This window comes from Planococcus citri, chromosome 2 (assembly GCF_950023065.1).
Source record: "Planococcus citri chromosome 2, ihPlaCitr1.1, whole genome shotgun sequence".
In the NCBI taxonomy this organism is placed as follows: domain Eukaryota; kingdom Metazoa; phylum Arthropoda; class Insecta; order Hemiptera; family Pseudococcidae; genus Planococcus; species Planococcus citri.
In genome coordinates this window covers 50,838,425-50,853,704 of record NC_088678.1, presented here as the reverse complement: position 1 = coordinate 50,853,704, position 15,280 = coordinate 50,838,425, and the positions used below count along the sequence as shown (strand labels likewise).

The 15,280-nt window shown below is 34.5% G+C and overlaps 3 protein-coding genes and 1 long non-coding RNA gene across 4 annotated transcripts; 3 read left to right on the top strand and 1 right to left on the bottom strand.

Moving 5' to 3' along the window:
- Positions 1 to 2,439: 2,439 nt before the first annotated feature.
- Rep (Rab escort protein) lies at positions 2,440 to 7,458 on the bottom strand. Its single transcript, XM_065351121.1, has 13 exons — positions 7,148 to 7,458; positions 6,978 to 7,044; positions 6,707 to 6,907; positions 6,520 to 6,631; positions 6,216 to 6,453; positions 5,925 to 6,147; positions 5,629 to 5,847; positions 5,435 to 5,556; positions 5,248 to 5,366; positions 5,012 to 5,170; positions 2,906 to 4,922; positions 2,652 to 2,823; positions 2,440 to 2,562 (listed from the first exon to the last, which is right to left on the bottom strand). Exons 1-11 carry the CDS (start codon positions 7,194 to 7,196, stop codon positions 4,764 to 4,766), a joined length of 1,668 nt encoding a protein of 555 aa, XP_065207193.1. The 5' UTR covers positions 7,197 to 7,458; the 3' UTR covers positions 2,440 to 2,562; positions 2,652 to 2,823; positions 2,906 to 4,763.
- Positions 7,459 to 7,704: 246 nt separating this feature from the next.
- LOC135836346 (uncharacterized) lies at positions 7,705 to 8,857 on the top strand. The gene has a single exon (XM_065351123.1). The coding sequence runs from the start codon at positions 7,980 to 7,982 to the stop codon at positions 8,703 to 8,705; it is 726 nt and encodes a 241-aa protein (XP_065207195.1). The 5' UTR covers positions 7,705 to 7,979; the 3' UTR covers positions 8,706 to 8,857.
- Positions 8,858 to 9,017: 160 nt separating this feature from the next.
- On the top strand, positions 9,018 to 10,317 carry CSN7 (COP9 signalosome subunit 7). Its single transcript, XM_065351122.1, has 2 exons — positions 9,018 to 9,212; positions 9,283 to 10,317. Exon 2 carries the CDS (start codon positions 9,311 to 9,313, stop codon positions 10,094 to 10,096), a length of 786 nt encoding a protein of 261 aa, XP_065207194.1. The 5' UTR covers positions 9,018 to 9,212; positions 9,283 to 9,310; the 3' UTR covers positions 10,097 to 10,317.
- Positions 10,318 to 13,215: 2,898 nt separating this feature from the next.
- Positions 13,216 to 14,262, top strand: LOC135836342 (uncharacterized). The gene is made up of 3 exons (XR_010557022.1): positions 13,216 to 13,416; positions 13,497 to 13,701; positions 13,788 to 14,262. It is a non-coding gene; the product is annotated as an uncharacterized LOC135836342 (long non-coding RNA).
- Positions 14,263 to 15,280: the final 1,018 nt, after the last annotated feature.

Genomic DNA, 15,280 nt, shown 5'->3' with positions numbered 1-15,280 from the left:
TTTTTTTGACATTTTTTTATACTGGGCGTGTATAATTGCCAGGATTTTTACGCCCAGTTTCGAGGGGTTAGTCTAGATTTGGTTTGAAAGATTGATTTCTTTGATGTATTTAAGGATGTTTTCCATCTGTTTGATGTTGTCTGGAATTGTAGGGTTGAGGTCTGAAATGTTTAAGGATTGGCGTTTTGTTTTGAGGGAGGGACAGTAGAATAGAAGGTGTTGAGTGGAGATTATTTCAGAATTACAGAATTGACAGGTGGGTTTAGGAGCTTTGGTGTACAAATGGCTGTGGGTTAATTTGGTATGACCAATTCGGAGGCGGGTGATTATAATTTCTTCTGATCTGTTTAGGTGACTAAGGTGCTTCCAAGGGAGGATTGATTTTTTGTGGGTAAATAGTTTGTGATTTGTTTTTGAGTTCCATAGGTTTTGCCAATTGGAGTTTTGGATGATTTTTAGAATGTTAATAACATCATCATGGGTCATAGAGAAAATTTTAGAGGGGGTAACAGCTGATTTAGCTGATTCATCTACTGCTTGATTTCCTTCAATGCCTACATGACTTGGGACAAACATAAATTTGATAATTTTGTCAGTAGTCTGAAGTTTATAGATGATTTGATGGATCTTATGGACTAGTTGATGTTCAGAAAATTTGTTTTGAATTGATAAAAGAGCAGAGAGTGAGTCTGACTGAATCAGGAATTTTTTGTTAAGGCTTTTTGAAGTAGAGATCTTTTGTAGGCAATGGAGTATAGCAGAAACTTCTAAATTGAAAATTGAAGAATATTTATGAGCTGTGAAGTTGGTAATCTTACCATCAATAGAAAAAGCATAGCCTGCATATTCAAACATTTCAAACTCATTTTTAGAACCATCTGTGAAGCATAAAATAAATTCATGATATTCTGCTATGATCTCAGTCTATTTTTCTTTGATGAAACCAGATGGGTACTCATTTTTTTTGTATTGGGATAAGGATAGATTGAATTCTGGTAAAATTAATTCCCAGGGAGGAAATTTATTGTACTCGGAAGTGAGGTCTAATAGGTTTACATGGTAATTTCCTAAAGAATTTTGGAGAATACAGGAGTGATTTTCAGAATGGTTTGAAATATTTTGAATTTGTTTTTTGATTAAAGTTCTAACTGGGTTTGTTGGATTTGTTGTTGCTGATACAATGAATTTATTAGTAATATAGAAATTCCTGAAGTTTGGAGGGGGTTCACTAGCTTCACAGTAGATGCTGTCTATAGGAGAATTGCCGAAAAATCCCCTTGTTCGGCCAAAATTGCCAAAACAGTTCCGGTTTTTGGGTAAAAATTGTCAGAAAGTCTCATTTTTCGCCAAAGTTGCCAATGAGTCCGAATTTTTTCAGGAATTATGGAATCGTCTAGTCACATTATTTCCCAATTGTAAATAGGTCCAGTCTTTTTTTAAAATTGTTTTCTGTAAAAATTACCGAAAAAATTCTGTTATTTATTAAAATTAACGAAAACTGTTTGCTTTTTTGCCAAAATCCAAAATTCCTAAAATGGCCAAGTTTATGGTAAAAATTGTCATATTTTACTACACTCGATTCTGTTTCAGATTTTTTTTTTTGGCTAGAAAACCGAATTTATTTTATTTTTACCTCTTCAACAACCGATTGAAAATTTTATATGTTCATTATTCAGGAAAAATGAAGAATTAATTTCAATGTCGTTGATATTCAGTTTTAAATTCCGCGAGAATTTCAAAGGTTAATGAGGAATTTCAATATTAATTTAGTCTTTTTTAGTTGACAAGATAAATCACTTATTTTCACAGGATGACAAGCTAAATTAGCTCAATTAAATTGAACCCCATTCAAATACTCAGTACAGTTTCTGCCATTCTATCGTTTCTGCGTTACAAGAGTAAATCATCAATACCTAGGTAGGTTAGGTACCTATTCGATATCATGGAACAGGTTATCAGCGAATTGAGTACCTAGTTCCGCATATTTAACGCGTATTCAAGTAGTCAATTTGAACAGTTTCTTCGTGAAAAATCTGAAAAAACATTTCCCTAAAATTTATCTACAATTGCTGCGTTATCATGGGTTCGTCAGAAAAAAGAATTCATCAACCGGAATATCATTGTAAATTTTTTAACTCACACATCTTGAATTTTCTTGCTCTCTACCGATGTATTGATACTCGATCAGTGGTCCTTGTTTTACTGAACTGATGTGTTTACCTATTTGAAATTTATTCAACACATGAAGTAGTCCCTTCATCACATTCATTGATGACTGATGAGTATATGATATGATCATGATCACAAAATCTTCATTCACTAAGCTCAGCTGCTCGCAAGCTCAAATGAAACGAATTATTATCCAAACAAAAACAAAAGTCAACGAGAATCCTGATGGAATAAGAATAATTGATAGTCATAAATGCACGAGTTTCAAGATAGATTGAACGATATAGAATTTAATAATTAAAGGCAAAAATATACAACGGTGTACAATGGAAAAACGTGTTTCACGATTCAGTATCAGTACCATCCGAGTTCGACAGGAATCTCGCATTCTTCCTATAAAATATCAAAAACATGATAGTCTCGAAAACCTTCGTCTAGTGCCAGTGGTAATACTCAATAATCAATTATAGGTAGGTACTTACAATTGCTCAAAGATATTCACATCATAATATACTACGAACGCCGCGAATGCCCATACTTCTACTGCAAAAATTGAGAGGAGAACATTGAATAGAAGTACTTTACGTTGCAATTTTTCCGTTTTATCCAAGAGTTTTTCCATCCTCTCTTGCTGTCTGCTAAATACTTCTTTTACTGAAATAATAAGATTTTGGTATAGTTACCCGCAGCATTCGTTAAGAAAGAAATATATCCAAATCGTGTGATAGGTACTTACAGCTGTATGAAATATACAGGTCTTTTCTTGGAACAGAATTCGAATACTGCTTTGTAAGAGGCATCACCAGACGATAGAGTTTTTTCACGATCATATTTCAAATTTATGTAAACACGGTAAACGATGACTGTGAATGACGATCGAAACGTAAAGAGCAATAGGTATAAGTAGATTATGTATTGCTAAAAATGTTTCACTTCTATTGAACAATGTGACACAAACAAAAAATAGTACCTAATAATCTAGCGAGTCTCGAACGGCCGAACATCAATGGTAGGTACATCGGTTTTGCTTGGTTTTGCTCACACAGAATGAAACCTGATCGAAATTTTTTACCTATAGCTGTTATCAGTAGCGACCGATGAAAACAGCGAGCTTTGGGCAGGGATTGTGCAAAAACTATTGGATGGATTTTCGTGGGATTTGAACCGTTTGATTTATTTTACTTGGAAAACATTCAAAAGTGCGGGTATGACGAGATATTCTCAATTTATATCATTTAGCGGTCGTCATTGGGAATTGAATGGAGGTACTATTGATGCTCAGGTCTTCGTTAGAAAACTAAATTATAAATTGGCTACATAGACATACCTGCGCTTTCAATAATGAAATATTAGCACTGATGAGAAAAAATTGAAGGAATTTTGAAAATTCACGAAGAAATCTCTGCCTAATCTAAAGTTTTGATGGGAGCGGGTCGCGGGGCATAAGTAGGTAGGTACCTATTACTAAATTATTCATTTACTTCACTTGATTATACACGCAACAAATACTACCAAACTGACATTGACAATACTGGAATTGTCAAAAAATCCAATTTTTCGCCAAAAGTTGACGTAAAATATTTTTTTTTAAATTGCTAATACGTAGAAGTCTCCATTTTCTTAAAAATCGTCAAAAAGTTGTAATTTCGGCCAAACCAAAGAGCAAAATTATCCAAAATTCCTCTTTTGTAAAAATTGCAGAAAAATATTGTTTTTCGCCAAAATGTAATTTTTGAATAAAAATCTCAGTTTATCGATAAACAACCACCGAAGATTTTTTCGAAAACATGAATTCTCAGCACATGAATCCTCCGCTTTCTGCCACGTAATCTGAGATTTAAATTTGATCAAGAATTTCTCTAACTAAAAAAATGGGTAAATAATCTTCAAAAAGAACGCCATTGTGTTGAAAATTGGTTTGTCAATTTTATTCGTTTAATGTAAGTAAGCTTAGCCATTACAACTAGGATGAAAACATATCACAAGAAATATAAAAAAACGAGTATATCGGCTAATAATAAAAAAGCGGTATAAAAATGCAGCGAATCGAATTTCAAAAGCGTTCTTAAACTTAATAAAATCCCTCATCCGAAACAATATTTGAATAAAAATAAGAATTTACACATGTAGGTATGCTCTCGATAAAGATAAAATAAATAGCCACTACTCGAACGTAAAATGAAAGATATATTCTGTCTCGGCCAAAACCGAAAACTTGCATGATCAAATACATATAGGTAGGTAGTAGGTACGGTAATAAAATAAAACATTACATTTTGCTATACGTAGATAAAAAACAATGACAATTCTTCTTTGGTTAAGACTGATGGGAAAACCATGCTATATTCTTATTACATTAATAGGAAGTGTGGAATGTAATGTGATAAATATAAAAACAAGCTTCGGAGAATATAGGCACGATTGTACTCAAAAAATCCAACACGTTGCACATTTCACATAATTGCGACCAAGAGCGCATGAAAAATCTACATACAATAAATGCAAACGCGTTGTCTGCACGTGATTAAAGCATGATAAGCAAAATTCATCATCGCAAGCGTGAAAAAAAAGGTAGCATAAGCAGTTTTTTATGTTCATTCTTCTTCCGTCTTCGCAGCGTCACCTTTTCCTTCTTCGCTCGTTTCGAATTTCGGCCCAGTTTCTTCGTCGCCATCGAGAATGATTTCTTCTGGATCGGGAGCACGTGGTAGGAATTCAGCGTCGGGATACATCTTGGTGAAAATTTCTTTAGCCTAGGTATTCAAATAAGAAAATGCGATACGTGAGAATAATGCACCCATCATTTTTCGAAGGTCAAATACGATTGTGTGGTTTTTTTAACCTGTTTCACAGCGAATTCAAAATCTATGTCTAAATCTGGACCAGAAGTAAGATAGACATTTTTGGGAACGTTAGCCGATAGATCACATTCAGAAGTTTCTGGGCAGTTGAAATATAAAGTCCACAGTACTTGAGGACGATTTTCAGTTTTTTCTTTATCCTGATACGAAAACATTGATTAAATAAGTATTCATTTAATTTACTTTTTGAAATCTCATTCAACGATAAAAATATTACTTCCTCCGAAGCTTTACTGAAATCGCCATTCGATTTTTCAACTTTGAGTAATTTTTCTACAGCTGGTTTCAGATCTTCCACTGCGTTTTCATATTGTTTACAAGTCATATGAACGATATCTAAAACATTACGAAAATTTACGATAGATTGAATCCTCGATATTTCTGATAAAAAATGATACACTTACAGAGCCCACTAGGACAAGCATGAGTTGTAGGTCCAACTTCGATTATAGTTATAGGTTCTTTTCCATCACCAGGAGGAAATTGTAACAAGGTCAGAGATTCTTTCTCCGATGGCAGAATAGATCTGTATTGGAAATGAACGGTTAATAAAAAGCCAAAATCTAAATTCAAAATCCAAAACATAATCGTTTCATACTTGTTCGTTATGAAAACTCCTCGTGAAAGCCCACCAGTGGGCGTTTTTTGTAAAAACGAAGGCGGTGCATCGGGTACATCTAGTACCAAATGATCGGTAGTTAATCGCTGACCATCAGAGATGATGCCTTTGCAAACGGAACTGCTTCCTTCACCCGTTACTATTATACCGTCAGCAGCTCGTTTAAGATGATAAACTCCTCCAAAAACAGCGCACAATCTTGAACAAAAAACACAAATCGATTAATTTAATACGACTGAATCGTGTTACAATAAATGCGAGCATTTGGAAATCACCTGCAGAAACACTGAGGTAACTCTCCGCTCCCGTACATAGGCCATAGGAAAGGGGTATTTCCGTAACGACCCAAGCTACTTAGAAACCGTTGAGCTCTTTCGACACTGGTCATGCAAGGTGTTTTTTCACTAGACATGGCGATTGCGTATAAAACGTAATGTAAAATGTTTTCGGTTAAATTTTTGCTTTTTAAGTATTCGATGAAAGTTTTATCTTTGAAGCCTAAAAAAAAATCGAACACAAATTATCAAACGGTAATAATTTCAATACAAGTCATAGTTCGAATATACCTTCGAATTCATTTCCATCCGGTTTATATTCGACGCAAAGTTGCAGCAATTGCATTAATAGCCTTTTTTCAATGACAGAGACATCTTTAGCGGCGAAAACATCGGCTCGAGAACAAGGCACTGCTTCCAGATTATCGTGGAACCAAGTTAATATTCTAGTTACACTACGAAATTCGGCATAGCGAGCGATATTCGAAGAGATTAACAAATCAACCAAAGATCCTCGTGAAAATAAAAGCTGAAAAAATACTAGTTTAGTTGAGGTGCAAAGCTAAGAACAGATGAATATTTATTTAGGTCTTACTTTTGGTGCTAAATCTAAATTAAATTTTCTACTCAAGCTTTTTATTTTAGATTGGTTCCATTTATTCTCTTCTGCTTCAGGTTGGCTTTCTTCCGTCTCTTTGGCACTTTCTCTGCAGAAACAATTCAAGTGTTACAAATCCAATCATCGAAAAGCAAAGAGTTAGGGAACTATTCAATTCACTTACTCGGGGATGAGCCATTTTTCATCGATATTACCAACGGTAGAAAACTGATTTCCTGATAAAATCAATGTTTCGCCCTCTTTTACTAAAGCTTTATCCACGGTAGGGCTTTCAGTTTTTGAGGCCGGTTTTCTACATTCTTCGAGCCATTTTTGAAGGGCATCGAAATTGAAAGAAGCCCACATTCCACCATAATAATCATTTCTAAAACAAATATACAGTTAAAATAGGCTGGAACGAAGAAGAATAGTGATTCACGTAGAAGAATGATTACCTGTCCAGATGCAAGACTTTTTTACCAATTCTGCTCGCTGCTGCTGCTACTATAGATTCAGCCATACCTGTAAAGAAACATCGTTCGAGAATTATAATTATTTGTTATTCTAATGTAAAATTCAATTAATCCATATGGAGATGTGTATTTGTCATATCGAAATCACGTACCTGTTCCAATAACGATGACATCGTACTCCGAGGGTAAATCGTCTTCCATTTTGGCAATAAATAATAATTACTTGTATCCACGAACGCCGAAATAATCGCACAGAAAATGAATAAATTTCCAATCTTCAATAAAAGGGGAAAATTATAATGCACTTTTCAATAATGCACTTTCTAATCACACGTTTATTGATAATTATTCAATTCTTTCTTTTTCAACTACTTCCAACTTTCATCGTTTCACTTAGTCCAATTTTCGTGGAAAAGCGAACAGCGGAAAATGAATTATGAAAATTTTCAGAATGGAAGGAAAATGAAAGAAAAGCTGATAATAAATTTTTTTCACGATCCAGTTTAGGTAAATTATCAATGTAAAATTTTTCTCTTCGTTTTTAATTAAAATTACATTTTTTTCATGTGAAATTTGAGTTCAACGGGCAAATTTAAATCTTCCTCTTTAAATTGTTGAATACAATTTCGAGTAACATAAATTTTTTTTAAATTCTAATTTTTTTCAAAAATCACAATTTCACAGCTGGTACTGTGGGAAATAGTCATCGTAATTACGCGGTATTTACGTACACGCGCCTTCTCGATCTCGTGTATTCGATTCCCTGACTAGACTAGCGTTTATGTTCTCGAAGCGTTAAGATGTAATTTCAATGTTCCTTGTTAATTTTTATAATAAACGTTGTTATTTGTTGTTGACGTGCGTTAATATGTTTCCTACATATTCAGAAGTGGTCGGACCTGTGTCTCGTATGACATCGCTATCGTTACATTCGTTTTTGAAGTGTTGAAAGTTCTTGTGTTGTTCTCGATCACCCTCGAAAGCATGGCGGCATCGAAAAATACGATTCCAATTGATACGGTGAGTGAAATTGTTCGAGCGGCTAGCAGCGCTGTGCTATTGCCCAACATTCCACACTTTACCGGCGAAGTATCATCGACGGAAGCGAAACAGTGGCTGAACAGCATCGAAAACCAAGCAACCATTGCCGGGTGGAACAATATACAGAAATTAGAAGCAGCGAAGCGTTTATTGCTAAAAGCGGCCAAAACCTGGTATCTCCTGTCCGCAGACGATATCAAAACGTGGTATGACTTTCGACAGCAATTTTCCGAGACGTTTATCGGAAGCGAAACCAACGTAGTCGACAAGTGGGAGCGTTTTTCCCTCCGAGCCCAAAACGAAAACGAGTCACCGATCGAATACATCTTCGATAAGCTGCGGTTAGCTAAAGATGTCGGCGCATCAGTGACAGATTCGAAAAATGCGGTATGTTCTGGTTTTAAAAACGAGGAAATGGCCAACTTCCTACGTGTATACGATTATTCGAAAGCGGCGGATTGGACCAGACGTCTTCGTGAGTTCCAGTCAAGCAAACCATCGTTAAATCGTCCTTCATCGCCCAGTGATTCGTCATCTGACAACGATTCGAATTCCGAGGAGAAATCGAGTGGCTGCCTTTCTAACGTTTCTGAAAGCGGTCCATTTCAACGAGGAAAATCGTGTGTCGAGGACGACACACCGGAAAGGATGGCCGATTGTGGGAAATAGTCATCGTAATTACGCGGTATTTACGTACACGCGCCTTCTCGATCTCGTGTATTCGATTCCCTGACTAGACTAGCGTTTATGTTCTCGAAGCGTTAAGATGTAATTTCAATGTTCCTTGTTAATTTTTATAATAAACGTTGTTATTTGTTGTTGACGTGCGTTAATATGTTTCCTACAGGTACATTTTATTTCAATTTCAATCAAAGCAACACTGAATGAAAAAATGAAAATTCAAAGTTACACCAACATTTATGAGCAAAAACGAGCAGAAATTGAAACATTGAACGCAGAATGGCACATAAATGTGAATTTTACAACAACATGGCTTTGAAATTTCTGATAACAACACAAAAAAAATTATTGTCATTTCATTATTTGCAAAAAACGTCTAGTTTTTCCACGAAAGTGTGTACTGTAGACAACGATTATTGAGAAAATATTCATGTGTTTCGTTCGAGTTGTTCTTTGAGACGATTACAAATCATTATCAAGACACTTATTCTCCAGGTACAGTTGAATATTCACTCATTTTTCGATACATCATTTACATTGTTCTTATTGCATCGTTTGCTTCTAGAACACCGAGATCTATTTCTCTAGTCATCATGGTCATAGAGAAAGGTTCCACCGAGAAACCTTCGGTGAATAATCCGCTCGAACAATTCGTTCTCTTGGCCAAAGGTGCTAAAGGAGCAGCAGCTTCGGAACTAATCAAACAAACATTGGAAGCCCCCGGCGTTTACGTATTCGGTGAATTGCTCGACATGCCCAATATCAAAGAACTAGAAGGAGGCAGTTTTCAAAACTATTTCGAGTTGTTGCAAATATTCGCTCACGGTACATACAGTAATTATTTAGAGAAACAAGCCACACTACCTCCTCTAACAGACGCCCAAAAGAAAAAACTACAACACTTGAGTATCGTCTCATTGGCTACCAAAATGAACTGCATACCTTACTCGTTGTTACTGAAAGAACTCGACATAAAACACGTTCGTGATCTCGAAGACTTGATCATCGATGCGATTTACGCGGATATTATTCGAGGAAAATTAGATCAGAAGAATTCCTATCTCGAGGTTGATTTCGCCATCGGTCGTGATTTCAAAGAAGAAGATCTCAATGTTATGATAGAAACACTTCAAGAATGGTGTGACTCGTGCGAATCAGTTCTCAGTGCCGTCGATGCTCAAATTATTCACGCCAATGCCGAAAAAGCCAAGTATATTAAACATAAGCAAGCTGTTGAAAACGAAGTTACGGAACTAAAAAAGAACTTCAAAAGTGAAGAAGTCGAATTACCGCCCGACAAGCCGAATAAAAGCAAGCAACCGAAGCTTGCTCGTGGTTGTGGCAAGTTCATGCCGAGAACTGATTTTGTTCGCAAGTGAAAATCAACGTACGATTTGAGTTTGTTTATTTGATACCTAATTTAAGAATTCAATCTTTTTAATAATATTTTTATATTTGTTTCATTAATTTAAACATTAGTACTGTAAAGAAAATGTAAATCTTGAATTTAATAGTATACTTAGTAAATAGCATTCAAGTTACTACTAAGAAAAGTTATTTTTGTTCGTGCTCCGTAAAATAATAAAAGTGGAAGATTTAACGTTTCATTAATATTTTTTGAACTACTCTGGAGTGTGGATCGATTCGAGGAATATCACGGCGTTATTCTTGATATCTTGACAAATTTTTCTGCATCCTGTATTGAATGATTGGAATGAGTTTCGCATCTTATTCATGTCTGAATGATGAGAAATTTTATTAGCAGTGGGAACCCTAATCATGATACGATATGGTTCAAATCAAGTAAAATGTGCACAAACCTTTCATAAAAAAGAACTGCCTTAAATCACCTTAGATAATGAAATAGACTACTAATGTTGCACTGAAGAAAGTAATGCTGCGTTTCATGAAATTGTAGGACTTGTTTGCAAGTTACAGTACTTTTCTGTTTTTAAAGCTACCTATCTTTATTTTTTAGAATGACCATCATTTTCAGAAATTATAGGTAACCATTTTTCATTTTCTGAAAATTGAAAAATATCTTCAATAAGGAAGGTATCTTCATGCGTAAAATATTACCAAGAATACTTTCTCACTTTGCTGCGACGAATTTCAAGACTACGATTTCAGTTCTCTATTTTTGACGAATTGAAAAAAAATCGAATGTAGCCCAACGATAATTTATGAAAAATTGCACATTTTTTTGGGGATAAAAGGAGAGTATTTCAAATTTTGTCAATTCATCATAAAAAGAGTGAAAATCTGTGTGATCCGAGTCACTAGAACCAAATAAATTATCACCTTGAAAATTTTATGTACTTGAATTGCAGGAAATAAATTTTTTGTTAGTGCATAACCGGGAGGTGAGAGCGTCATTTTTAAAATTACAAAATCAATTTTATCAATTTTAAAGATGAAAAAATCAATTTGAAAAGATTTGGGATGAACCTTAAAATTATATTTTATCTTTACGAGGTAGGAGAGAATTTGATTGGATTTAGAACTAAATTTGGAGTTTACTACCTAAGTACCTATAGATTTTTGAAATAAAGAACCCGGGGAAATGCAGCTAGAATTATTGTTCTAATTTCGAATTAGAATTGAAATTCATCAAAAAATTCATTTCATGGAAATTCTAATAGAAATTCACTGTAAATTTTTACATCAAACAATCAAGTTCCCATAGGGATGAAAAGCCTTAAAATGAAACTTCAGCTATTGGCTTTTAGCTTGAAATTTCAAAATTGAAACTTTTGGCTTTAGCTTTCGGCTATCTCGATTTTTAAGGCTTGCTTTAGCCAGACTTTCGGCTTCCAATGGCTTTTCCTTATATTTTCAATTTAACAGCTTTCAGCTATATTTCATTAAGCTTTTAGCTTTCAACTTTTGGCTTTAAGCTTTTGACTTTAAACTTATAGCTGATACCGTGATACGCCATCAATTTACAACAAAATGGAATTAAAAATTAGATCAGGTACATTGATTTCATAATTACTGATAGTGGAGAATATTCATTGCTGGAATTATTTTCCTTTTTTTTCATTTCACTAAATGGCGTTAAAATAAAATTGAATGAAATTTTTTCATTTTTTTGTTTCTTCTATATTTAGAGAATTCAATTCTGCAAAAAAGCCTTTGAAAAAAGCCAAAAGAATGAAACTTTTGGCTAGCTTTCGGCTTGAAAAAAATGAAACTTGCAAACTTTTAGCTTTTGGCCAAGTGTGAAAATCTGCTCGGCTTTCAGCTTTCGGCTTTAAGCTTTTGGCTAGCTTTTCATCCCTGCAAGTTCCATTTGAAATTAAAATAAAATTCCAGCGAAAATTCAACGCAAATGATTGTAATTTTTCCTTATTTTGAAAAAATGAAAACTGAATAATTTACAGGGTAAAAGATCTGATAAAATTTTGACATCAGCAATTGCATAGTGGGTTTTTAATGTAAGTCTAGGTAGCCGGTAGATAATAAAAATGAAAGCGCATGTAGTATGTAAGTAATATTATTCTTGACTTGCTATCTCACGAATTGATGGTGGACGGTGAAGCATATCGAAACGCGAAGGAATTGGGCCAATCACTATCAGGGCGCTGCGACAAAACAACCAATAACATGGCGGCAACTGATTTCTGCGGGGCCCATTCAATTACCGTACAAAGAGCTTCAACTTTAACCTATCCATGCTTCAGCATCACCAGCTTACTTTCCCTTGACGGCTATCAGCGAAGATAATTATTAGACATCAGCCAACTGGAAGTGCAATTGCGCGTCGTCTTTCTTCTATCAAGTGAGTAGGTAATGGAGTTATTTTATTGCATAGAAGTATATTAAGGGCCGAATTTATAAACGTTTCTAATTGTACCTTTAGCGCTATCACTGGGTTACAACAACATGATTTTAAATTCATTCTTGATTCCTATAGTAAGTACATAAGTATTGAGTTTGAGTATTAGGTAGGTAGTAGGTACTTACCCAAGAAAAAGAGGCTGTATAGTGCTACAAAATTTCCGATTTTTTATGCTGTGAAATCAAATTTTCAACGTTTTGTTGATCGGTGACACCAATTTTGAAACTCTTAGATAATATTGCCCAAAACAAATTTTGAAAATTTTTTGTTGAATGATAAAGGACATGAGTAGTCGAAATCCAGTACTAGCATATTTTCACTTGGGTGAGTAATACTTTACTTAGTACTTGGATTGACTATGAATGGAAATTTAGTGAGTACAGCAAGTCGAAGTTTATATTTTGACCCGTGTAAAACTATTACTTTGTACCTATATACAGTATACAAGTATGGAAATATGTAGATTATGACCCTAAGGACAAGCGTTACAGTTTCCGTAAGTTTTACGTACTGGGTACTGCGCATGCAATATAGGTAGTACATACAATTTTTTAGAGCTTTACACTTTTTCATGTAAAAAATGCAATTTTTCGATTGTTTGCGGGTTCGGGTGAACTTTTGTGTAGTAGTATCGTACTATTGCGTGGTAAACGTTTATAAATTCGATCCTTAGTAGGTAGTACGAGTATTCACTATTAAGTCGTACCTATTAGCCAATAGGCTCTCGTTATTTTTACGCATTTTTTTCCTTTGCAGGAGTTCGACCTTCGTATTTCCTGTTTCACTTTAAAAGGCTATCCACACATAATGGATAGATTGTGTTTGACTATAGATTTAAACGACGGCGGTAACCATGAAGTATGTGCATGTCACTTGAATAATGCTTATACCTCATTACAGGAAATTTACCAGCTTGTTGTATGACTTGTGTTTTGCAGAAATTTAAGCTGTCGCTACAAAGATTCATTAGAGATGTGGTGCACGAGCAGAAATGCCGAGACACGAACTGCCGGTTTTCAAACTGCCAACGCACGAAAAAAAATTTTCTACATAACAAGCATTGCAAGTTGAGAGTGAACAGTTGCCCACTTTGCGAGCGGGTAATAACGGCTTTGTGTTATCATGCCGCATAGTTATTGTGAAGTGAGTACAAGAAGCCGATCCGAAACAAAATTATGTTTTCTTATTAAAACTGAGATAATTTATTTCGTCTTGATATTGATTCGCAGGACTCAAAATGTGATGTGCGTGGATGTCTGTTTATAAAAACAAACACGAAACTTACAAAAACAAAGGCACGAATTTCGAGTAGTTCCGCATCAGGAATTCAGGAGTGCCGTCAACGGAATTCGCCGAGCAAAGACAGCAGCAGGAACCATCACTCGCTCTCGCTGGAACCGCCTTCGCAGCAGTGATAAGAGTTGCAATATTCAGAAAGACAACGCATCAGTAACTGTAACAGTGTCCTGTCCATTGTAAAGCCATCTACCGTTACCAAGAAATCCTTCAGATTTTCTTTTTGTAAGTCGTTGTCGTCATCTCTGCAGAGTTCTATATGTCACCCTTCTGATGTTACCTATGTGTTTAATTCTTGGGCATTATTGCTATCTTCACTTGACATTTTTAGATCCCATTTTTCATTTTTAGAATTTTACCAGAATTACAAAAAAGATTCGCCTTCGTTTCTTTACATTGTGTAGTACAGTTTAATTTTTATACTTTTTTCAATTTTTCATCTTCATAATATACCTAGGCCTACTCAAGTTTCGAATTTTTTTTTACAAAAAATAAAAAACTTGTTATTTGCAAGCGCATGAAATTTGAGTCAGGTACTCATTTTCTACCTCCAAAATGTATTGAAAATCCTTTCCAGCTACCAAAGGACACCCTCAAATTTTTAAATTTTCTGAATTTTGAAAATAAATGGTCAGAAAAACACAAGAAAAATTTTTAAAAATTCAGCACAAGGTGATGGTGATCTGAAAAGTCACAAGTAACAATGACGGTCAATCACAGTTTTCGAGGGTAGAATTTCATTTTGACCATGGCAATTTCAGTGTGATATCATCAAAGTTACATTTTTGAGACATTACCTACTTCCAAATATTTTTTTACACTCCAAATGCAATGTTGTCACAAAAATGTCACAGGAATATTAGGTACTTTGTAATGTGCCTATACACATCACAAAATGACAGTAAGTAAACAAAAAAAAAAAAAAAAACACACAGAAAGAACTGGAGAAAATTAATATGGGTAGGTATTTGAAAACGAAAATAAAAAATAAGGTAAAAGTCAGTAGTCCCCTCCCCCAAGTAATACTTGAAATGAAATGTAACGAAGAATGAAAAGTAATGGAACATGAATGCATAAGGAATAAAAGAATTAAGAAAAAAAATTAATAAATTAAACAACCCTAAATTGAAACAAAAAAAAATTTTTTTTTTTTTTTTTTTTTTTTGGGTGTTTGTAATTACTTGATTATTACACCCGTCGTATGAGATTTAAATCGAGTTGGTAAGGTCAAGTTTTTTTAATTAGGTCTAAGAATTTTTTAATTTCGGAAGGGTCGTCTGGTATGAATAATAAAAATAAACATAACAGAAAAACAAACAAACAGAAAATTCAAAGATCTCAAAACAAAAACCAAAAAATAATTGAAGCGCAAATAAAAATCAAAAATGAAATCAATTGTGAAAAAACTGAATTGAAAATTGAATTT

Excerpts from the sequence above, each read along its gene's own strand:
- CSN7 (XM_065351122.1), top strand. The coding sequence starts at position 9,311 with ATGGTCATAGAGAAAGGTTCCACCGAGAAACCTTCGGTGAATAATCCG.
- Rep (XM_065351121.1), bottom strand. The coding sequence starts at position 7,196 with ATGGAAGACGATTTACCCTCGGAGTACGATGTCATCGTTATTGGAACA. Across the intron at positions 5,848-5,924 it reads TTACCTCAGTGTTTCTGCAG|ATTGTGCGCTGTTTTTGGAG; the intron begins GTGATTTCCAAA and ends TTTTTGTTCAAG. Across the intron at positions 5,367-5,434 it reads TGCTTGTCCTAGTGGGCTCT|ATATCGTTCATATGACTTGT; the intron begins GTAAGTGTATCA and ends GTAATGTTTTAG.
- LOC135836346 (XM_065351123.1), top strand. The coding sequence starts at position 7,980 with ATGGCGGCATCGAAAAATACGATTCCAATTGATACGGTGAGTGAAATT.